Here is a 24,129-nt window from a genome sequence, read left to right as displayed (position 1 = left end):
TAACCCCACCTAACCTTTGGGCACCAAGGGGCAATTTAGCACGGCCTATCCACCCAACCTGCACATAATAATAATCGCTTATTGTCACAAGTAGGCTTCAATGAAGTTACTCTGAAAAGCCCCTAGTCGCCACATTCCGGCGCCTGTTCGGGGAGGCCGGTATGGGAATTGAATCCGCGCTGCTGGCATTGTCCTGCATTACAAGCCAGCTGTTTAGCCCACTGTGCTAAACCAGTCCAAGACATCTTTGGAATGTCCATGTTCTGTCCATTAATGTTGTACAGAGCAGGAGGGCGAATGAAATGGTGCCTGCATCACTTTTACCTATATCGGTGGGGAAATTCAGGCAGGGATTCTCTGTCCGCACACAGCAGCCGGTCCCACTGCAGTGAATGGGAATTTGGCTGGGCGCCAACGGGGCGGCTTTGTAACGGAAAATCCCGGCCAAGAAAATCACAACGGAACCACGGCCGGGATTCTCCCCTTCCCGGCGAGGTGGGGGGTCCCGGCGGGATGGAGTGGCGGGAACCACTCCGGCGTCGGGCCGCCCCAAAGGTGCGGATTTCTCCGCATCTGTCAGGGCCAAGCCCTCACCTTGAGGGGCTAGCCCCGCGCCGGAGTGGTTGGCGCGCCACCGGCTGGTGGGAAAGGCCTTTGGCGCCACGCCAGCCGGGGCCGAAGGGATCTCGGCGGAAGGTCGGGCATCGCGGGAGCATCGGCGGCTGCTGACGTCATCCCCGCGCATGCGCAGGGGAGGGGGGGTCACTCCCGCATCGGCCATCGGGAGGCAATGGCCGAGGCGGAAGGAAAAGAGTGCGCGCACGGCACGGGCCCGCCTGAGGATCGGTGGGCCCCGATCGCGGGCCAGGCCACCGTGGGGGCACCCCCTGGGGCCAGATCGCCCCGCTCGCCCCCAGGACCCCGGAGCCCGCCCGCGCCACCAGTCCCGCCGGGAAGGGAGGTGGATTGATTCACGCCGGCGGGACTGGCATGAAAGCAGCGGGACTTCGGGCCATCGCGGGCCAGAGAATCGGCGGGCGGGGGGGGGGGAGCCCGCCGACCGATGCGATTCCCGCCGAATTTTCGATGCTGGAGAATTCGGCGGGGGTGGGATTCACGCCGCCCCCCCCGGCGATTCTCCGACCTGGCGGGGGGTCGGAGAATCCCGCCCCTCATGTCAGAGTTACTCCACGTGAATTGCTGAGCTCTCAATGCGGTAATCTCTCCTTATTTTGTTGCCAGTTTAAGACAAACAGTAAAAACCCAGCCCAGCAGGTCTGGCAGCATCTGTGGAGAGAGAAACAGAGGTTTTATTTTAAGGGATAATTTAGCGAGGCCAATCCACCTAACCTGCACATCTTTTTGGGTTTGGGGGTGAGACTCACACAGACACGGGGAGAATGTACAAACTCCTCGCGGACAGTGACCCCGGGGCTGGGATCACACCCGGGTCCTCGCCGTCGTGAGGCAGCAGTGCTAACCACTGCGCCGCCATGCTGCCAGAGAATCAGAGTTCACGTTTCAAGTCAATATGACATGTATGGAACTGTTTAGATATTTCAACGGGATTACAGCTGCTCTGCAACTTGACTCATGTTTGCTGAGAGATTACAGCATTGACAGCGCAGGAAGCCACGTGACGTACCTCTGGCGTTTCGTTTGTTGCGATTTTCTTCTGTCCAATGAAGACAAAGCTCCCCCACCTCCGAATGAACACAAGTAAAAGTTACGCAGACACCATTTCAACCCCCCCCCCCCCCTCCTGCACGTCACAAACGTAATTAAGAAAGGATTTTTCCGTTTCTTCAGGGATGAACGGGGCACTCTATTTTCTAGAAATCATCGAGGAAATTAGGAAACCACTCGGTGGTCTTCATGTGAAGTTTTTCACTTGCCTGATTTTTGTTACTTCAGGGATTTGTCTTGCTTTCCTTTCAGAGCGGTTATCTTATATTTATATCTCCTTTGTTCCAAACTCACCCAGAAGTGGAAACTATTTCTTTTCATCTAAACTTTGCAATTCTTCCATAATTGGAGAGGTCTCTGTGATGAAGCCACCTTGGAGTCTCCTCTATTCCAGAGAGAGGCGAGGAACTCCAATCCTACTCAATTTTTCCTCTCGATTCCGGTAAGGTGGCTATAAATCTGTTCCGCACTTTCTCCATATCCTTTTGACATTATGGGGAAATACTATGTCTTCACTGAGCTATTCGTTTTACAACTCGTCGAGCGTAAGCCATGGAGATCGTTTTGTCTGCCAATTCTCAGTCACTGCTAACTCACAAGAAATTTTCAAACCTGTGCAGAGGAATAGTACAGCCATGGAAACAAGAGAAAGCTGTTGTCCTGATGCTTGTATTGGGTAGGGCAGATAATTCAGCAGAGACCTGGGGACTCGAGGACAAAATTAGTTGCCCCTGACTGTAGTGGAAAAGTGGATTTCAGTAGGGAGTTTTCATTGAATCCCTGCACATCTTTGGACACTAAGGGGCAATTGATCATGGCCAATCCACCTAACCTGCATATCTTTGGACACTAAGGGGCAATTAATCATGGTCAATCCACCTAACCTGCATATCTTTGGACACTAAGGGGCAATTGATCATGGCCAATCCACCTAACCTGCATATCTTTGGGAGGAAACCAGAGCACCCGGAGGAAACCCACGCAGACACGGGGAGAAAGTGCAAACCCCACACAGACAGTCAACCCGAGGCCAGTATTGAATCTGGGTCCTTGGCGTTGTGAGGCAGCAGTGCTAACCACTGTGCCACCGTGCTGTAGAGTTATCAGAGAAGGAAATTTATCCCGAGAGTATGGAGACAAAGATGGAGGTAGAATATGAAGGGGATGGAAACGTAGAGAATGGACAGCACAGAAGGAGGCCCCTTTGTCCATTGCGTCTGTGCTGCTGAAAAAGAACTGTCCAGCCTAGCCCCACTTTCCAGCTCTTGGCCCATAGCCATGCAGGTTACATCTTCAACAGCATATCCACGTGTTTTATAAATGCAGTCAATTTACACGCATCAAGCTCCCATAAACAGCAATGTGATACAGGCCAGAATCCTCCAGAGGAGGAATTTCTTCAGCCAGAGGGTGGTGAATCTGTGGAAGTTTTGCCGCAGAAGGCTGTGGAGGCCAAATCACTGCGTGTCTTTAAGACAGAGATAGATAGGTTCTTGATTAATAAGGGGATCAGGGGTTATGGGGAGAAGGCAGGAGAATGGGGAAGAGAAAAATATCAGCCATGATTGAATGGCGAAGCAGACTCGATGGGCCGAGTGGCCTAATTCTGCTCCTATGTCTTATGGAGATCTCCCGGTTCCGCCAACGGTGAGACCCCACTCCGGGTTTCCTGGGGCGGGGGGGTTACAAACAATAGGAAACCCTGTTTGACAGCGGCGGGGCGAGAAGATTCCACCGCAGGCCCTGGCGGGCCCGCTGACACCACGAAACACGCCACAGAAAATCCAGCCACGCGTGTTTGTGATGTTGATTGAGCGCGGCATCTACAAGACACAGTACGGAATCTCACCAAGATTCCGTTCACAGCATCTCCCAAACCTCTCACCTCCACCACCAGGAAAGACGAGGGTAAACGCGCACATGGGAGCGCCAACGCCTCCGCAGAATCGCAGGATAGTTAAACACAGAAGGAGACCACTTGACCTGTCGGGTCCATGCATGCTCTCTGCAAGAACAATTTAGCGAGTTCCACTTCCCCTGCCCTTTCCCCGTAGCCCTGAAAATATTTTCCTGCTCACATTTAGCCAATGTACCAGCTTTCCTCCGGTACAATTTCCCCCCTAATTCAACAACGCTGAAACTCAGCATTCTATACAACCTATAGTAAGCTTTGATCTGATCCAGAATTTGTATTTGACTAAATCCAGCATGATGCATCCAAATGAGAACCAATGAACAGTGAAATGGTTGAACCCCCCTGTACCACACTCTTATCCACACGCCTACATCACACGGATGAACGGACATCGCGTGACAATCGCCAGGCAGGAATGTTCCCTTCCAGTCGGGGAACACTTCAGCCGTCAAGGGCATTCAGCCTCTGATCTCCGGGTAAGCGTTCTCCAAGGCGGCCTTCAGGACGCGCGACAACGCAGAATCGCCGAGCAGAAACCTATAGCCAAGTTCCGCACACAAGTGTGGCCTCAACCGGGACCTGGGATTCATGTCGCATTACATTCATCCCCCACCATCTGTCCTGCGAAATCCTACCAACTGTCCTGGCTTGAGACAACTCACACCTCTTTAACCTGGGGTTACCCCATCTCTGGATCTGTAAAGACTTAATTACCTGCTAATGCTCGCATTCAAAGCATTGTCTTGCATCTTTGACTTTGTCTATATATATGTTTCTGGAACCCACCTCTTCATTCACCTGAGGAAGGAGCAGTGCTCCGAAAGCTAGTGATTTGAAACAAACCTGTTGGACTTTAACCTGGTGGAAGACTTGTTACTGTGACCACACTCTTAAGCATTGCCTTCCAGAACTGAGCCACTCCCTACATAAAATAGTTTTTCCTCATGTCGCCTTTGGTTCTTTTGCTAATCACCTTCAATCTATATCCTTGGGCTCTCCACACTTCTGGCAGTGTGAATATTTTCTCTCCGCCCACTCTGTCTAGACCCCTCATGATTTTGAGAACCTCTATCACTCTCCTTGGAAATATGTTGGCTGTTCCTTTACTGTTGCTGGGTCAGAAAACCTGGAGCCCCCTCCCTAACAGCACTGTGGGTGTACCTACACCAGGCGGTTCAAGAAGGCAGCTCACCATCACCTTCTCAAGGCCAATAAATGCCGGCTGGGCCAGCGAGGGCCACATCCCAAGAAAGAATAAATAAAACCTACGGCCAGCATAAATATTGTTGTGAATATCTAATTTATGTCTTTTAGAGTGTAGCTTTTGATTTGGGGAATTAAAGTCTTATCTCTCGAAAATGGGATCAATGCAATTAGAGCACGCTTGGAGTCTATTACATTTTAAAATTGAGGACCATGTTGTCTTAAGAGTTAAGTTCGAGATAAATGCTAGAAAGATAGGATAATTAAAATGTTGGTTTTAGAGATTTTTAGAACACCTCAGGAAATGGACTTTGCAAGCTGATCCATGTTTGTTTAATACAGTCAGAGTGGAGGTGACAGAGCTATAAAACACCAGGTTAGCTTACTTAGTGATGGAGATGTGTGCGGCATTCGCCAGACCCCAGCCCCGTGTTTTTCGACGGCGCGCCGTTCGCTGGCGGCAGGATTCTCTCTTCCCGCCGCTTGTCAATGGGATTTTCTATTGAAGCCACTCTTCGCTGCCGGGAAACCCACGGGTAAGGGAGCGCTGCCAAGCGGGAAAAGAGAATCGCAACGATCGAGGATTCCAGTGTCTGGGTGGCAGTGCAAAGGTGCCCAGGTGCCACCAGGGGGCGTGCCAGGGTATAACTGTGGCCAGTGCCCAACCACCAGCGGCAGGGGGGGGGGGGCCTCAGGCTACCCAGCGAGACTCCCCCCCCCCCCCCCCCAGGCGTCATCACAGCTGGTTCACAACTTGGGTAGCACAGTGGTTAGCACTGCCGCTTCACAGCTCCAGGGTCCCAGGTTCGATTCCCGGCTAGGGTCACTGTCTGTGCGGAGTTTGCACGTTCTCCCTGTGTCTGCGTGGGTTTCCTCCGGGTGCTCCGGTTTCCTCCCGCAAGTCCCGAAAGACGTGCTGTTAGGTAATTTGGACATTCTAAATTCACCCTCGTGTGTACCCGAACAGGCGTCGGAGTGTGGCGACTAGGGGATGGCAGTGTTAATGTAAGCCTACTTGTGACACTAATAATGATTATTACTTTGTGAACCTGTACCAAATGATACCCGGTGCGGCCTCTCCCGGGTCCCGGTGAATAGGTGAACGTATATTTAAATCAGCCCAATGTCTCACTTAAATATGCACAGCTGGATCTTGCCCAGCGAGAGTGAGATCCAGATCGCCACGCCTGGTGAGTTTCAATGGCCTTGACCCGACACCAAGTGGGAAATGACGAGGCCGCTGAATCACACTTTCAGATTCCCTGGCCTGGATTCTCTGATTCAGAGATTATGTTCCCCCATGCCGGCGTTTAATGACAGAAAACATGGCGTAAAACGGCCACCGATTCCCCGTTTGGCCGGGGACTAGCACGCCGGCAGCGTAGAGCACCCGCGGGCCTGCAGCGGTGCGCTGTGCAACACGGCGGTGGCCACTTGCCGACCCGGCCCGCGAAATAGTCCCCCCCCCCCCCCTTCGGCCGGCTCGCGGGCCCCGGACCACCCCCCCCCCACTGCGTCCCCAGCCCCTGACGATGTCCCCCGCCGCCCGCAGATCGTCTCTCCCCCAACTGTGGCGGCGCTGGTCTGAGTTCGCAGCCGCCGTGCCTGCTTCCTGACGGGTGAGGCCACACGCGACGGATGCCCTCGGGAACTCGGCCGGTCGGGGCCGGAGCATCGGGGGGGCAGGCCTCAGGCAATGGCCTCAGGCGTACTCGGAGGGGGCGGAGCATCGGGAAAGCGGCGCCGCCCCCGATTTGGTTGGGATCTTTGATTCTCCGACCGATCGCCGATTTCGGCGGCGGGAGAATCCAGCCCTTTGTTTCGTTAAAAAAAAGTGAAACCTTGAGGCAGATTTCTATTAGTTAGAACAAGGTATTGGAATTTCTTATCCATGTCGCCGATCCCTTCCCGGATGGTAACAGTTATTGGATTTACACTGCGATCTCCCTTTCAGTCCAGTTAATCTGTGAGGACTGCCATAAACAAAGGAAGCATAAAAAAGGAGAGGAGTCTCAAACTAAATAAAGTTATTGTTCCAAACAGCAAAAAGCGTTAAACACCTCTCAGCCAGCAAGTCGAATTTCACAGTCATTGGGTTTTAGTGCTGTAGCAAGGCCCAATCTAAAAAGCCATGCTCATGAAATGTTTCTTGCAGGTCTGTATTTAAAGGTTGTGTTTGTCTCACTGGGCTGGTAAATGTAGTCAGTTAATCTTCAAGCCGTTTCTGTGTTATGATGCAGATTTGAATAGGTTTTAGTGTAATGCTTGTGGGATGCTACTTGGAAAAACCTTGGGCGCGGAACGAGACCGCTCTGACCTCCGTGTCTGCACCGGCTCGCCGAGTGAGTAATCGATCGCGCACCTTCCCCCGGCACATTCTCCGGTCGCCAATGCTCAAATCGCCGATCGGTCGGAGAATCCCTGTTTGTGGACTGAGTCATTCCTCGGGCAGGGGAGGCTTCGGCGGGGGCTGGGGGCACTGGTGGGGGGGTGGTCCGGGGGTGGCGAGGCTGATTACAGGGGGGGGCAGTTTTGGGCAGGCTGGGCCCGCAGGTAAAGCTGGTGGCTTTACGGTGCGTGTCAGCTAGCCCCCCACCAGACAGCGGATCGGTGCAGCTTTTGCGCTGTTTTTCCGGGAGTAAAACGCCACTGTTCCCACACCGGCATTAGCACTTAGTCTGCACATCGTGGAGAATCCTGCCGTGATTTTTTACTTTAAAAACATCTCCCAGTTTTGCCATCGTACATAAGGCTTTAATAAGTTTTAAATGTACTGAATAAGTGGTTTAGGAAAGGATAACATTACTTTTAGTTCACTGGTTATTTCGGAAACTGTCAGGTGACCCGAGATGATCTGACGAAAGGCTGTTATCTGGGAATTCGGCAAGTCGGCACAGGTAACAACCCTGCTGCACCTCAATGAACGTTTATCAAACAGCTTTCTTGCATCTGTGTTATCGTCTAATAACAAAGATTGTCTGTTACTGAACCTCCGCAGTACAGCATGACATATAGTGAATGGAGGGTTTACATTTTCCCCGAGGACCACAAGATTCTCTCCATCTGGTTTCCAGCTGAACTTCAATAAACGCGCCACTGGGACCAATTGAATCCAACATTAGTTGAGGCTGGAATTTGGCCGTGGGTCCTCCGAGAAGTCCAAGGCTTTAACCACGAGACATCAGGTTACCAGAAATGTTCTTTTTATTTACGTTAGTCACGACAACATGTTTCTTTTGCAGACGGCAGCGGTTTGTCAATCAGGGCCCAGGCGCCTTAGATCCTTCCAGTTTCTTTCGCTGCCGACTCGGACCGGGGCCGTGCCGTCCCTACCTCTGTACCCTCAGAGTTACAGAATCGTTACAGCGCGCGGAACGAGACCGCTCTCACCTCCGTGTCTGCACCGGCTCGCCGAGTGAGTAATCGATCGCGCACCTTTCCCCGGCCCATTCTTCCGCGGCGGCCTCCTCCACACACCTGCCTCAGGGGAATGTTGTCCGCTACGGGGTATACGGCAGAAAGAGAGGAACTGACTTGATGCTTCTGCTTTTTAATGTGAAGACCGGATGTTGCTCGGCACTGAAGGAAAGGACGTCAGAATTCCGCCCATTGCCCCATCTCCTCTCTGTCCTCCTTCAGGACACTCCTGAAAAACCTATGTCCTTGACCAAGTTTCTGGCTATCCGCCCTAATTTTTCTTATGCTGCTCAGCATCATACTCTGTTTCGTAACATTTTTGTGAAGCACCTTGGGATGTTTTGTTACGGTGCTGTATAAATGCAAGTTGTTGTTGGCGTAGCCATTTGCAGTGCTGATTAAAGGCATCAATGCCACCCGCGTGGCTTGAAAGGCCATTCAATTGACTTCAAGGCCCAGCGGTTTGTGAACCACTGTCTTTGTACTCTGTCTGAGAAGGCCAAGTATCGCAGCCAAGGCAGCACTCCCTCAGTGCTGTCATGATATGCAAACATGCAACCAATGAACACTCAGAATAGGACACAACCAATGGGCAGTCAGGACGCTCAGAGGTGGCATCACCACAAGGGGGCATGGCATAAACACTATAAAAGGGGTGAGGCACTCACACCCTGCCTCTTTCCACAGACAGACATCTAGAGAGTTAGACAGGGTTGGTCAGCAGCATCACACCCCAGCACGTGGCTTAGAGCAGGCTGGTACAGTTAGACTGAGTTACTACAGTTAAATTAGCAGAGAGTCGAACTCATTTGAGAACTCTGCTAATAGTTCAATAAACACGTTGAACTCATTTCAGAGTCTGGAGCATCCTTTAGTTAAGACTGCGTCAAGTAGCAGCCTGTGTTCTCCGAAGCAGCAGAACACAACAAGTACGACACTGGAGTGTCAGCCTCGAGTTTTCTGCTCATCCCTTTGGAGTGGGGACTTGAACCCCCAATCTTTTGACTCAAGAGGTGAGGGAGTTACCAGCGGATGATGCCGACACTTTGAAGCAGAAGAGCAACATAGTGGTTTACAAAGCGATGATGCAAGTTTGGCACCAGGAAATATGGGGAGAGGGAGCTGTGGCGATAATGCCACTCGACTAGGCTCAGTTGGCTGGATAGTGAGGCGGAGCGACACCGATAGCGCGGGTTCCATTCCCGTGCCGGATGAGGTTATTCTTGAAGGCCCTCGCCTGAGGTGTGGTGACCCTCAGGTTCAACCACCACCAGTCAGCTCTTTCTCTCTCTCTCCCTCAAAGGGTAGAGCAACCTATGGTTACCTGGGGCTGTGGCGGCATTTACACTTTATTATCCAGAGGCCCAGGCTCATGTTCTGGTGACGTGGGTTCAAATCCCACCACGGCAGCTGTTTAAATGAGAAATGAACGAATACGTCTGGAATATAGAAAGCTAGTAGAGACCTTGACCAACATGAGGGACGTCCTGGTGTGGTGGGAATGAAGGAACCGGCACACAGTTATTTTTGGCGGCCTGGATTAGAGGCTTAAATTGAAGAGAAAGCTGTTCAATACCAATATTGTGCAAAAGTAAGGAAAACTCCGCCATGACAACCATTACATCCGTGGGAATGGCCAACTCAGCGATGGCAGAGAATACACATCGATTCTGCTGGTCCACCTGATGGACACATGGGGCGAGATTCTCCGACCCCCCGCCAGGTCGGAGAATTGCCGGGGGCTGGCGTGAATCCCGGCCCCCGCTGGTTGCCGAATTCTCCGGCACCGGATATTCGGCGGGACGGCCCCCCCCCCCTGCGATTCTCCGGCCCGCATGGGCCGAAGTCCCGCTGCTAGGATGCCTGTCCCACCGGCGTGGATTAAACCACCTCTCTTACCGGCGGGACAAGGCGGCGCGGGCGGGCTCCGGGGTCCTGGGAGGGGGGGGGGGGGCGCGGGGCGATCTAGCCCCGGGGGGTGCCCCCACGGTGGCCTGGCCCGCGATCGGGGCCTGTGCCGTGGGGGCACTCTTTTCCTTCCGCCTTCGCCACGGTCTCCACCATGGCGGAGGCGGAAGAGACTCCCTCCACTGCGCATGCGCGGGGATGCCGTGAGCAGCCGCTGACGCTCCCGCGCATGTGCCGCCCGGCAATGTCATTTCCGCGCCAGCTGGCGGGGCACTTCCACCAGCTGGCGGGGCGGAAATCAGTCCGGCGCGGGCCTAGCCCCTCAACGTTAGGGCTCGGCCCCCCAAGTTGCGGAGGATTCCGCACCTTTGGGGCGGCGCGATGCCCGACTGATTTGCGCCGTTTTTGTCGCCGGTCGGCGGACATCGCGCCGATACCGGAGAATTTCGCCCATGCTCTTAGTGATTGTGGACACGCACTCTCGAAATGGCCGGAAGTCGCCATAATGAAGCAGACCAGTGAGAAACTAGACAAAGTATTCACAAGATTTGGTACACTGGAGCAGATTGTCAGTGATAATGGTACGCAGTTTATTTCAAAGGAGTTTGATGATTACTTGAAAGGGAAACAGTATACACGATATCCGGTCAGCTTCAATATCATCCAGCAACAAATGGATTGGCCGAAAGTTTGTGCAAACATGAAAGCATGCTATCAAAGCATTGCCGGACCAGGCAACACCCCCTCAAGAAGAGTAAAGACATTTTTAATATCTTACTGCACATACTACCACGCAAAGTTCACTGGAAATGCTGTTGTTTAAGAAGAAACTACGAACAGCGTTTGATTTGCTAATCCACTTGGTACTTCAGAGATTGTCAAATGACAAACGACAAGCACAAATTGCATGGACTGAGAAAAAATCTGAAAGATGAGCATTCAACCAGGGAGAGAGAGTGTCAGCTCGGAGTTACATCACCAATGAGAGCTCGATTCCAGCTATAATCCCAGCAAAAATAGGTGCAATAGCGTACACCGTATGTCACGATATGCAAACATGCAGCTAATGAACACATAGAATAGGACACGACCAATGAGCAGTCAGGACACTCAGGGGTGGTATCTCACTATAAAAGGGAGGAGGCACTCACACCCCGCCTCTTTCCACAGACCAACATCTACAGAGTGAGACAGGGTGTATCCCCAGCACATGGCTCAGAGCAAGGCTGGTTCAGTTAGACTGAGTTTCCACATTTAGATTAGCAGAGAGTTGAACTTATCGAGAACTGTGCTAATAGTTCAATAAAACACATTGAACTCGCTTCAAAGTCTGGAGCATCTTTTACTCAAAACTGCACCAAGTGGCAGCCTGTGTTATTCTAAATCACCTAACACAACACCGCACAGACGGATGGCGAAAGCATTTGCTGATCAGTTATTTGCTGCACAAAGTGAGTTCACAGAAACCACTCAAGTGGTTCTCCCGTTAGAATGTCTAGCGAGCAAGACTTTGGGAGGGAGACCAGAGACAGTGACAAATTCATACTCTGCTTCTGAGGACTTTTTGATGTCGATAGTGACAGACACGGAAATAACTACTCAAGAGGCACCAGCGCCAGAAAGCAACGGGGTCACTTGTGAGGTCACAAATAGCCAAGTTCAAGACTATCGAATTCTATCAAAAAGGAACAGACATTCACCACAGAGACTGTCTCGTTGAATTGTATAGATGTACAGAGATAACATATCAGGGATCTGTTGTCCGAATGTTAATTGTTGTTGTTGCACTGATGAAGTAAAGAGGGAGGGATGTTTATGTATCTGGGAATATATTCCTGCGGGTTCTGCATTACGTGATGTGCAGTGACGTCAGCAGTGTTTGTGCGGGCTTTGAGCAGATCACCACCTTGGCTGTATGGGCAACACCCTTGATAAACTTCTCATCGTGTTTTACAAGAATCCAGAGTGTTCTTTTCATCCATACCTTTTCTCTTTGCGGCAATAAAGGAATACAACACAGATGCCCACATGATGTTCTCGGATGGCTGCACACGAACCGCCTGCTCGGAATGTGGAGCCGTGGGTTCCAGTACACCTCCCCTGTGACTGTGAGGCAGCCGCAGATACACGTGTGTACAGGCAATGGCTCTCTGTACAGGAAATCCTGCTCACCTGGCAAAGATATTTGCTTGTTCCTTCTGGGAGTGGAGGGGGACGTCCCCTCTGCCTATATGCAGTGCCTCTGTAACCTCCCTGATGCAGTGATTCACAACAGTCTGGCAGAATCACCTGTTCGCGCTGGTGTAGCGATTGAGGACCACAAACATTCTCTTGAACATTGGCAGCATTGTCCTCGCCCGTGTTGTGTGGACGTAGGTTCATTTGTGGGAAAGGCCACAGTTCAGGGACTGCCTCCTTGGTGAACTGCAAGCACCTTGGACACTGCTCTTTGCTGAGGTGAAGGTAGAACAAATGCTCTCGAAAGACCCGGGGGGGGGGGGGGGCTTCCTATTGGGAACTTTCTCCACCTCCTCTCAATGTGCACAGCTTCTCCTCTCTGCTCCTATACTCCAGCGCCAAGACATTCTGCAGCCCAAGACTGATTGCCAATCTCGCCCCCATTGCTGAGAGCAAGCTTTCTGAGAATAGGGTTCAAACTCCTCCGTCCTTCTTGTCCAGGTCCAGCAGCGCTATTGCCAGAATCCTGCAGATTTTCCAAGCGCCAACACCACGGCAGTCATTCCACCCAACTGCTGCAGCAAGAGGAGGTCAAAGCACCTCACTTGGTCGTTCCCATGGTGATGCTCTTAAAGGGGCACCCGTGGGAGGTGCCTCATGCGGCTGAACACCTGTTCAGGTGAGGGAATCCAGGGGAGCGCGTTAACAAGTTCCGCCAGGGGCAAAATGGTAAGCTGCACCCCCAGGCAATCACCAGTCACAGAGTGAAGCCATGGTCTGTCGACTCTCCAAGCCTCCGGCACACGCAAGACATGGCCTCACTAGTGCCCTTATAATCCGAGCATGCCACGTGACCCTGGCTGGAGATGGCCGAAAGCCATTTGGATGTCATTTTATAATGGGCATCCACCGGTGGTCTTAATAGTTGAATATGGCCAGCAAGTTAAGACAGCATACCCAAAGAACTCGACTTACCACAAGCAAAAACCAGAAATAAAACTCACAACTAGTTTTGGAAGATTAACTATCGATGCCATCACTAGCATGCCTCATTGAGATTGGATGGATTGCTGTTGGCACCTTCAAGTCTCGAGTACTACTCGTGAATGTAACAGCAGGCATGTAGCTATGCTCTGCAATGCTGTGATCACGTCCTGCAAAAACCTCCAGACGTTAAGACTGAGCGGGTGAGCTTATGTTGCAGTACGAGGCTCTGGCTATTAAAGAGACCTGGAAGAGTCACGGGGAGATTTCCTGCTCTTCGCTATCCGCAGGGAAGACCGAATGCCAAAACCTGGAGTGATTTATGCAAACTGAGGCCAACATGAACTCGCGCTAAGGACATACTGGCCTGGGTCCCACCTGCCGAAACTTCATGGAAACAGTTAATCTAACAGGTCCATCAAGAGTGAACAAACTCAACAGTGGAAATGAAACGAAGCAGGGGAATTCAAGTGAGTCTTTGCAGCAGTAGCCCCGTTAACCCTTTGCCACCTTCATCCACCAGATCTGTGAGGAAGCTGCAAGCACTTTTGTCACTTAATTTGTTCAAAGCCAAAATAATTCTCAGACTACAAGGGCGGGATTCTCCCATCCAGCGGCAGAGAGTCCACGCCGTCAGAAACGCCGTCGGTGTGAACGGGACGCTGGGAGTACCGATTCTGGCCCCTAGAGGGGGCCAGCACGGCGCTGGAGCGGTTCACGCTGCTCCAGCCTCCAATCCCGGCGTGAACTGCGCACCGCGGGATCTGCGCATGCGCAGCGGCGCCGGCGCCAACCCGGGCATGCGCAGTGGCCTCCCTCAACGCGCACATGGCGCGGGAGTTCAGGGGCCGGCGCGGAAGAAAGTAGGCCCGGGGAGCGAGAGGCCGGCCCACCGATCGGTGGGCCCCGATCGCGGGGCAGGCCCCATCGGAGCCCCCCCCCCCCAGGGTTGGAGCCCCCCCCCCCCCCCCCACAGGCTGCCCCCCGACCTTGCGCGCAGAGTTCCCGCCGGCTGTGACCAGGTGTGGGACTCTGCCTTATTAGAGCGGCCGCTCGGCCCTTCCCGCCAAACGCACCGGCGCCGATTCGCCGCGGAGTCGGAACCGCGTGCCGGCGTCGGAGCGGCGTGGCCCGCTTGCGGGGATTCTCCAGCCCGGCCCCGGGCTGCGAGAATCCTGCCCGAAAACTGCTGTCACGTTCGACTAAGACAGCTGACAACGTTGTTTAGACTCATGAGATCAACGTTATCAGAAAAGGCATTTTGATTGTCTGCCATTGTCGATTGTGTACGGTGATGGGTTGATTCTTTGGCATTCTAGCCCCCCTGTGGTAGAAATCACCCGTTAAACATTCCGAGAACCCGTGCAAAATACAGAGGTGAGAGAATCCCAAACTCTCACAAATAATATGTTCTTGGCGCCCAGCCGCTCTCCAATAACACACAGCATTTCAGCGACCCTCGCTCTTGTCAGGAAGTGGTGATGCCACATCTGTGTTGGCGAAGAAGCAGAATCCAGCACCAAACACGCCAAACGATGGGCGGGGTTCCCCGTTCCCCGACGCTGATATCGTAATCGGCGATCAGGCGGAGAATCCGTTCCGACGCCCAAATCGGGGGCGGGGCCGGTTTGCCAGACTCCGCCCCCTCTGAAATGACATCATCACGTTGCGCGCCATTGGAAATGCGTTGGCGCGTCATCGGAAGCCCCTCCCCAGATGCTTCGTGGCTGGGGAGGGGGGGAGGGGGGGGGGGGGCTTCGGCGAGGGCTGCGGGGCGGGGGGGGGGGGGGTGGCGAGGGGGGTTACTGGGGCCCATTATTTGGCAGGCCGGGTGCATGTTGCACGGCGCGGCCCCTGGTGTGCGTATGCACGGCCATGGACCCAGCCATTCTCCAGACGATTTTGGCGTGGGAGCCGGGAGCTTCACCCAGCATCGGTGCAGCTGTTGCGCCGTTTTTACTGGCATAAAACACCACTGTTCCCACGCCAGCGTCAGCACTTAGTCTGAAAACCGGAGCACCCAGCCCGGATATCAGCTCCATTGAGGGCTTTGTAAAATGATACTCGTAATAAAAGAATTAACTTTTTTTTCCACAGAATTGAAACATCGAGTTTCAGATTCGGGTTTTTATTAAAAAAGTCACGAGGCATGCAATGTTTAGACTTTTGCGGCTGGCTTTATTTTTGTAATATTAGAATGCTGTCCCTGGGTACGGCCATGCGACTGGCTTGGAGAGCACCTCCGGGTGCCAGTTCACACGGGCTGGCAAAAAGATTAAAAAAAAAAAAAAAAAGAAGCTTTGCTCGTCGGAATCCCGGAAGAAACGAACCTCGCAAACAAGGCGATGGCCGATTTGAGTGGCAACTTGTCTGGCTGGCGTCCATATCATTTACAGTGAAAGACAACCAGGTTCGGAGAGGGGCTCCCTGCAGCCCATAATCAACACTTAACCTGTGCTTGCAAACACTCGCCTGTCTTTTAAGTGGCTGGTTCTGTATTTCTGAAACGTTTTTGGAAACGGTTTCAGCTCCAGAACATAGAGGTTTGGCCCGATTTCCCCTGCCTGTCTGGCGCCTGTTCCCTCAATAGCCTGACTGTACAATGCCATAAAGTGTCAAATTCAAACAGTCTCCAGATGTTGGGCACCTGGTCCTTGAAGTGGCTACTCAACAACTTCCTCAATCTACAAACGTGAGACAGGATTGAGATCGAATGGGAAAAAGTAGCTCTTGTTTGCAGTTGACTGCAGCATTTAAAAATAGCCTCTAAAAGATACACAATATTCTCTTTTGAACAAGTCATTCTTTTCAACAAAGGGTTTACAGTGTTCCTGAGTAGTTTCAAAAGAGTTTGAAACCGCAGATAAGGATGGCAGCAAGCCACACTCATCCCCTTTGAGAATATTAATTCAGATTATAGGAAAGAGTGTATAGAGACCGTAGCCTGGTCCATTGCTGTAAACGAAACCACCAGAACAATTATTCAGTGGGAAAAAAGCAGCAAAATGAATGAAATGAAAATGAAATGAAAATCGCTTATTGTCACAAGTAGGCTTCAAATGAAGTTACTGTGAAAAGCCCCTAGTCGCCACATTCCCCCGCCTGTTCGGGGAGGCTGGTACGGGAATCGAACCGTGCTGCTGGCCTGCCTCGGTCTGCTTTAAAAGCCAGCAGTTTAGCCCAGTGTGCTAAACCAGCCCCTCAAACACCATTATTTAAAATAATTGTTAAAAATAATATTTTTAACGGGCAGCATGTGGCGCAGTGGTTAGCACTGGGACTGCGGCGCTGGGGACCTGGGTTCGAATCCCGGCCCTGGGTCACTGTCTGTGTGGAGTTTGCACATTCTCCCTGTGTCTGCGTGGGTTTCACCCCCACAACCCAAAGATGTGCAGGGTAGGTGGATTGGCCATGCTGAATTGCCCCTTAATTGGGGAAAAAAAATAATTGGGTACTCAAAATTTATTTTAAAAAAGAATATTTTTAAGAATTATTTTAACAGCTAAGGTGACTAACCGTGATTTTCTAAACCGAAAAAGACCTATGTGGTGGTTTTAGAACGACACAGCATTTCTACCTTAATAACATTCGCTAAATTGCAACACGGTTGCTCTGCGCGAATATTCATTTTAAGAACTATAATGCCGTCAACGGTGATGGAGAGCAGGTCCCTTGATGCGACCTGTCACCCAAACTGCAGCAGACAGAATGGGCGAAATTCACCCACCCCTGGCGTGGGTCCGGGCACACTGGGTAAATCGTGCGAGATCTCCAAATCGGGCGCGAGGCCTATCATCAGACACTCGAATCGCTCTGCCTGGCGCGATCTAGGTGAGACCCAGGTCAGCATATTTAAATGAGCCATTAGGGGGAGGATGTGGGTGGCGGGTGAGCCTGCAGGCCATTGGAGACCCTCGGATGGTCGGGGACAAGGCAGGGTGTTACCCTGGCAGTGCAGCACCCTGGAACTGTCTGGGCACCTGGGTGGCACTGCCAGGGAACGGGATTGCCAATTGGAAGAGAGGCGGTTCCCAGGGACCTCGACAATGTGGGGGGAGTGGAGTGTGGGTGTGGGGGTGTTCGAGAAAGCGAGGGGGTCCTGAAAGGGGGGGGGCGGAGAGCGAGATCGGGGCTGCCGATCAAAATGGCGGGAATTTGTAGTCCTGTCACTGTGACTGGAAGTTCCTGTCCAAAGTCAACAAACGTTTGGCCGTTCCCTAAATTTTCCAGTCCCGTCCATGATAATTCCGGTATTGGCGAGTCTGGATAATCCCAACCATGGGGATAGCTGTTCAGTTCCCTGCTTGTAAAAGAAGTAGGGATTGAAAATCACAAAATGGAATGTCCACTTATTCAACTTTTGTCCATGTGAATTAGGAGCAGGAATAGGGCACTTGGCCCTTCAAACCATCTTTGCCATTCAATAGGGTCATGGCTAATCTGATTGTAACATCAACTTCACATTCCCCCCTATCTGGATAAGCTATCAGCCCCTCGCTTAGCAAGAATCTAACTACACCCATCTTAAATATATTAGAAAAGATGTCACTTCCACCACCTTTTCAGGAAGAGAGCTCCAGGCACTCACGACTCTCTGGGGGAAATAATTTCTCTTCATCTCTGTCTTAAATGGATGGCCGCCTATTTTTACACGGTGACCCCTCGTTCTAGGTTCTTCCACAAGAGGAAACATCCTCCCCACATCCCCCTCCTGTCAAGACCACCCTCAGGATCTTATATGTTTCATCAAGTGGCCTCTTACTCTTCTAAACTCCAGATACAAGCCTAGCCTGTCCAACCTTTCCTCATAAAACAACCCACCCATTCCAGGTATTAGTCCAGTAAATCTTCCCTGAACTGCTTCCAACACATTTGCATCCTTCCTTAAGTAAGGAGATCAATACCGTACACAGTACTCCAGATGTGGACTCACAAATGCCCTGTATAACTGAAGCATAACCTCCCTACTTTTACATTCAATTGCCCTCACAATTAACAATAACATTCTATGAGCTTGCCAAATTACTTGCTGTACCTGCATACTAGCCTTTTGTGATTCCCACACTTGGACACCCAGATCTCTCTGCATCTCAGAGCTCTGCAATCTCTCACCATTTAGATGATATGCTTTTTTGAAATTCTTCCTGCCAAAATGGAAACTTTCCCACATTACACCCCATTTGCCACGTCTTTGTCCACTCACTTAGTCTCTGTGTATCCCATTATAACCTGCCTGTGTCCACTTCACATATTACTGTCCTACCTATCTTTGTGTCACCAGCAAATTTAGCAACCAAACCTTTGATCCCTTCATCCAAGTCATTTAAATAAATTGTAAACAGTCGACATGGGAACATAGGAATTAGGAGCAGAAGTCGGCCATTCAGCCTCTCGAGCCTGCTCCACCGTTCAATCAGATCAGGGCTGATCTCTTCCTGGTCTCAAATCCACCTCCCCACCTGTTGCCGATATCCCTGTAACCTGTTTTTTAAATCAGAAATATATCTATTGCCTTCTTGAAACCATTTAATGACTCAGATTCCACCGCACTGTGGGGCAACGAGTTCCACAAATTCACCACCCTTTGCGAGAATTAGTTCCTCCTCATCTCAGTTCTAGATTTACCACCTCTCAACCTAGACCCATGACCTCTCGTTCTAGATTGCCCCACAGGGGGAACATTTGGTCTCCATTTATTTTATCAATCCCATTTAGTATTTTGTACACCTTGATTAGATCCCCTCTCATCCTTCTAAACTCCAGCGAGTAAAAGCCCAAACTGTTTAATTTCTCCTCATACGTCAACCCTTTCATCCCCGGAATCAATCTGGTGAATCTCCTCTGAAACTGCCTCCAATGCCACCACATCCGTCCTCAAATAACGAAACCAACACTGGACGCATTACTCCAGATGTGGGGCGGAATTCTCCGTAATCGGCGCGATGTCCGCCGACCGGCGCCAAAAATGGCACGAATCAGTCCGGCTTCGCGCCGCCCCAAAGGTGCGGAATCCTCCGCACCTTGAGCGGCTGAGCCCTAACCTTGAGGGGCTAGGCCCACGCCGGACTGATTTCCGCCCCGCCAGCTGGCGGGAAAGGCCTTTGGTGCCCTGCCAGCTGGCGCAGAAATGACTTTGCCGGGCGGCGCATGCGCGGGAGCGTCAGCGGCCGCTCACGGCATCCCCGCGCATGCGCAGTGGAGGGGGTCTCTTCCGCCTCCGCCCTGGTGGAGACCGTGGCGAAGGCGGAAGGAAAAGAGTGCCCCCACGGCACAGGCCCGCCCCCGGATCGGTGGGCCCTGATCGCGGGCCAGGCCACCGTGGGGGCATCCCCCGAGGCCAGATCGCCCGCGCCCCCTCCAGGACCCCGGAGCCCACTCCCGCCGCCTTGTCCCGTCGGTAAGAGAGGTGGTTTAATTCACGCCGACGGGGCAGGCAATCTAGCAGCAGGACTTCGGCCCATCCGGGCCGGAGAATCGCCGGGGGGGGGCCCGCCAACCGGCGCGGCGCGATTCCCGCCCCCGCCGAATATCCGTGCCGGAGAATTCGGCAGCCGGCGGGGGAGGAATCCACGCCAGCCCCCGGCGATTCTCCGACCCGGCGGGGTGTCGGAGAATCTTGCCCACTGTCTCGTTAACACCTTGTAAAATTGCAACAACACTTCTCTACTTTTATACTCCAGTCATTTTGCAATAAATGCTAACATTCCATTTGCTTTTTTAATTAAAAGCCCCAGCACTGATTCTGCCAACCGGGTAAAGACCCATTCATAACTACGCTGATTTGTTAGCGGGCCAATCCTCTGTCCATGTCAATATGTTACACTGACCCCCATAAGCTTTTATCTGTTGCAATAATTTTTGATAGGGCACCTTAACAAATCCTTCTGGATATCTAAGTACAGTACATCCACTGGTTGCCCTTTATCCACAGCATATGTTTGTTACTTCTTCAGAGAATTCCAATAACAATAATAATCTATAATAATCTTTATTAGTGTCACAAGTAGGCTTACATTAACACTGCAATGAAGTTACTATGAAAATCCCCTAGCCGCCACACTCTGGCGCCTGTTCGGGTACACGGAGGGAGAATTCAGAATGTCCAAATTACCTAACAAGCTTGTCTTTTGGTACTTGTGGGAGGAAACCGGAGCACCCGGAGGAAACCCACGCAGACACGGGGAGAACGTGCAGACTTGTGGCCCAAGCCGGGAATCGAACCAGGGACCCTCGCGCTGTGAAGCTACAGTGCTAACCTTTATGCTGTAACACATACACCACGGCGATGAATAAAAACCTGGAATTGAAAGCCAGTCTCAGTAACGGTGACAAGTGCCCTTTAGGGAAGGAAATCTGCCGTCCTCACTTGGGCTGGCCGACACGCGACTCACAGTGGTGTGGTTGATTGTGAACTGCCCTCTGAAATGGCCTGGCGAGCCAGTTTGAAGGGCAATTGGGCCTGGGCAACAAATGCTTCCCCATGAAAGAATCAAGAAAACGACTAGGGGGGTGGAACGTTGCAAAATTACCACTATCCTGTGGTTGCTCCATAAATGACCAATGAGCGATCTTGGTGAGCAAATATCATCGCACCATAGAAACCCGACAGTGCGGAAGGAGGCCATTCGGCCCAGTCGAGTCTACATCAACCTCCGGAAAGAGAACGCGACCTAAGCCCACTCCCCCACCCTATCCTCGTAACCCCGTAACCCTGCCTAACCTTTGGACATACCTCTTCATTCACCTGAGGAAGGAGCAGCGCTCCGAAAGCTAGTGACATGGAAACAAAGCTGTTGGACTTTAACCTGGTGTTGTAAGACTTCTTACTGTGCTCACCCCAGTCCAACGCCGGCATCTCCACACCTTTGGACAGTAAGGGACAATTTAGAATGGCAAATCCACCTATCCTGCACATCTTTGGACTAAGATTATTGAAGAATTTAAATATCCTCATGGGTGCTGTGACATCCTTTGCCTGTGATTGTCGACGACCTGTATCCAATTGTTGCATCTTCACCATTTCTGTGGAAATAGAAAGACTACTTACTTGAACTCCTGTGATTCCTGGTACGCCTGGCGGTCCTTCCGTTCCTTTCAATCCTTCTGGGCCCTTGTCTCCTTTGTCTCCTTCTGCCCCTCGGGCTCCCTTGTCACCCTAATTTGCGGAAAAGAAAAGAGGACCGTCAGCGAGATCGATCAGGAAGAAAAAGATCAGTGAAACCTGAAGCTTTCTACAATCCTCCAGGATAGCTGTGCCCTTCTGATTCTGACCTCCTAAACACGTCATGTGAGAGTACCTTGAAGAAATGGGTGTTTAAGAAATGTGCCTTTAAGAAATGGAGCTGCTCATGTTACTGGAGCGATGTCAGAGTGTGGGTGGAGCTGAGCTCTGCTTCTGCTTTTTAGTTTCAGTTTGAGGAAAAGCTTGGGTGTGTCTGTTTTTTTCAGTGAGCTGCATCTGAAGTTTAAACCAAGAGCTGTACCATTGATCTCTGCCATCCAAAGACTATCTGTGGATCATCTGGTGAACCCAGAATTGTAAAAGGTCTCAATATTGAATGTAAACCTAATGTGCTCCTGTTTGAAGGTTTGTTAAGTCTTTTGGATGTTAAAAGGACAGCTTACAGGGTTACGTAGTGTCGTATTCTTTGGAGGGGGGGGGGGTGTATTTGATTTACTGGTTGCTAAGATGTTCACTGTTTGTTTTAGAAAGGTTAACTTGAGTTCATAGAATAAACATTGTTTTGTTTTTAAAAATACTTGTCCATTTTCTGCTGTACCACACCTGTAGAGTGGGCCGTGTGGTCCCCCTACCACAATCTATTAAAAGTTGTGGGTCAGGTGAACTCCATGATACACTTTGGGGTTCTCTTAAACCCTGACCCATAACAAACATCCCCGATTTTAGTGTCCGTGTCTTCAGCTGATAAGGCCCCGAGTTCCGTAATTCTTTCCCTAAATTCCTCTCTGGACTCTCCACGTCTCCCTCCTCCTACGAGGCGCCCCCTGAACGCTACCTCTCGAACCAAGATTTAGGTCACCAGGTCGTAATATTTCCTTATGTGGGTCCGTGTAAACCGTTACTTGGTCATCGGTCCTGTGACAAGCCACTGTTTATGTCAAAGGCACTATATCAATGCAAGTGGTTGTTGTGCCTGTGAAGCGCTTTGGGAAGTCCTGAGGTTGTGAAAGGCACTAAAGAATGCAAGTCTTTCTTTCCGGGAAAGGTTGATCTGTACGTCGTGTTCGGAAAAAGAGATAGTTAAGACGTTTTATATTTGTGTTACGGGCATGTGACGAATGGAGGATGTTCGGAATATTGGATTCTACACATTTGGCCATTGAAGGGTTGAAAGCGTGGGGTTTAGAGTGTGTTCGACCGCAGTGGTCATGTTTTTTTTAGAGTAAAAGAATCCCGTTTTGCTGAGCTTGGGAGCTTTTAGGGGTTAGAAGGTGAAATTGACCAGAGGAATGTGGTTTTCAGTCTGGGCTAATGCACTGTGGTTTGACTGGGGAAATCCCTGGGGAGTTAATGTGTTTTCAGGTTGGAGAGTTCATTTGTTTCTCAGCTAGGGGAGATCAAGTCATTGCTAGGTGGGCTTCAGAGACATTTTGAGAAGGTTTTGGAGAGGAATTGAGGTCTGGTCTGTCTGACACCCAGTCCACAATTCTCTCCTGGTAGGGTAGTCATAAGAAGGGTAACAATATTTATATCTGAGCCATCTTGTATGAGGACAGGGTAGAAGTTGAAACATGCCAGGTGAACCAGCTTTTTGAAGACATTCAGCCAGAGTCTGAAGGGTTCTAACAGGAGTCCAAATCTGTTGTTTGCAAAGCAAGTATTACCCTATGACCTCATGATTTTAAGCTGGACTGAGGGCTGTATATTCCTTTTCTTGTTGTTTAATGGGGAATTGAGTCGTAGTGTTAAGGGGTAATTTTAAGTATTCTTTTTGGATGTGAAGTTGAAGAGTTTCATATTGCATTCATAATAAAGTTTTGTTTTAAAAATCCCAAATCCCAATTGTTTTCATGTAATCGCTCCTGGAGTGAATCATTCTTTCTGCACAGACTTACAAATAATTATTTGGGTCTCGGTCCAATATTCCAGCCATTGTTGTAGTCTGCTCTGGGATCATAATAGGTGTTAGAAATAAGGAGCTGAATTGTCCATTTGGGAGGCTATGGAGTTGATGCGCTGGCACGAGGGGTGGTGCCCAGAGGAGATTCCCTCTCCCTTGCCATGCAGGTTTATGCACGGCGGGGAGTGTAAGGGATTCAGTTCCAAATCCCGCTATCAGGCCGCCATTTTGAGCAGGCTGTCCGATAGCGAGGTCCACCAGCTGGCCCCCCTCCCCCTAGACAATGCAAATTCTGACCCCCTGACTGACAAGGGGCATTCGCCCATTCCCCCTACCATGGGAATTTCTGGTTCACCCTGCCCTACCCACAGAGCATGCACGCATGATATTACAAAGAACAAAGAAATGTACAGCACAGGAACAGGCCCTTCGGCCCTCCAAGCCCGTGCCGACCATGCTGCCCGACTAAACTACAATCTTCTACACTTCCTGGGTCCGTATCCTTCTATTCCCATCCTATTCATATATTTGTCAAGATGCCCCTTAAATGTCCCTATCGTCCCTGCTTCCACTACCTCCTCCGGTAGCGAGTTCCAGGCACCCACTACCCTCTGCGTAAAAAACTTGCCTCGTACATCTACTCTAAACCTTGCCCCTCTCACCTTAAACCTATGCCCCCTAGAAATTGACCCCTCTACCCTGGGGAAAAGCCTCTGACTATCCACTCTGTCTATGCCCCTCATAATTTTGTATACC

At 51.1% G+C, this 24,129-nt stretch overlaps 1 protein-coding gene across 1 annotated transcript in view; it reads right to left on the bottom strand.

Moving 5' to 3' along the window:
* Positions 1-24,129, bottom strand: part of col27a1b (collagen, type XXVII, alpha 1b) — a 699,034-nt gene that overhangs the window by 130,125 nt on the left and 544,780 nt on the right. The window contains exon 36 of the mRNA XM_072487808.1: positions 21,339-21,446. Within this exon, the coding sequence (XP_072343909.1) occupies positions 21,339-21,446 (108 nt within the window). The remainder of the gene's footprint in view (positions 1-21,338; positions 21,447-24,129) is intronic.

The sequence above is a fragment of the Scyliorhinus torazame genome, chromosome 22 (genome assembly GCF_047496885.1).
Source record: "Scyliorhinus torazame isolate Kashiwa2021f chromosome 22, sScyTor2.1, whole genome shotgun sequence".
NCBI lineage: Eukaryota > Metazoa > Chordata > Chondrichthyes > Carcharhiniformes > Scyliorhinidae > Scyliorhinus > Scyliorhinus torazame.
The sequence above is the reverse complement of the archived record's forward strand: the minus strand, read 5'-3'. Positions and strand labels throughout refer to the sequence as shown.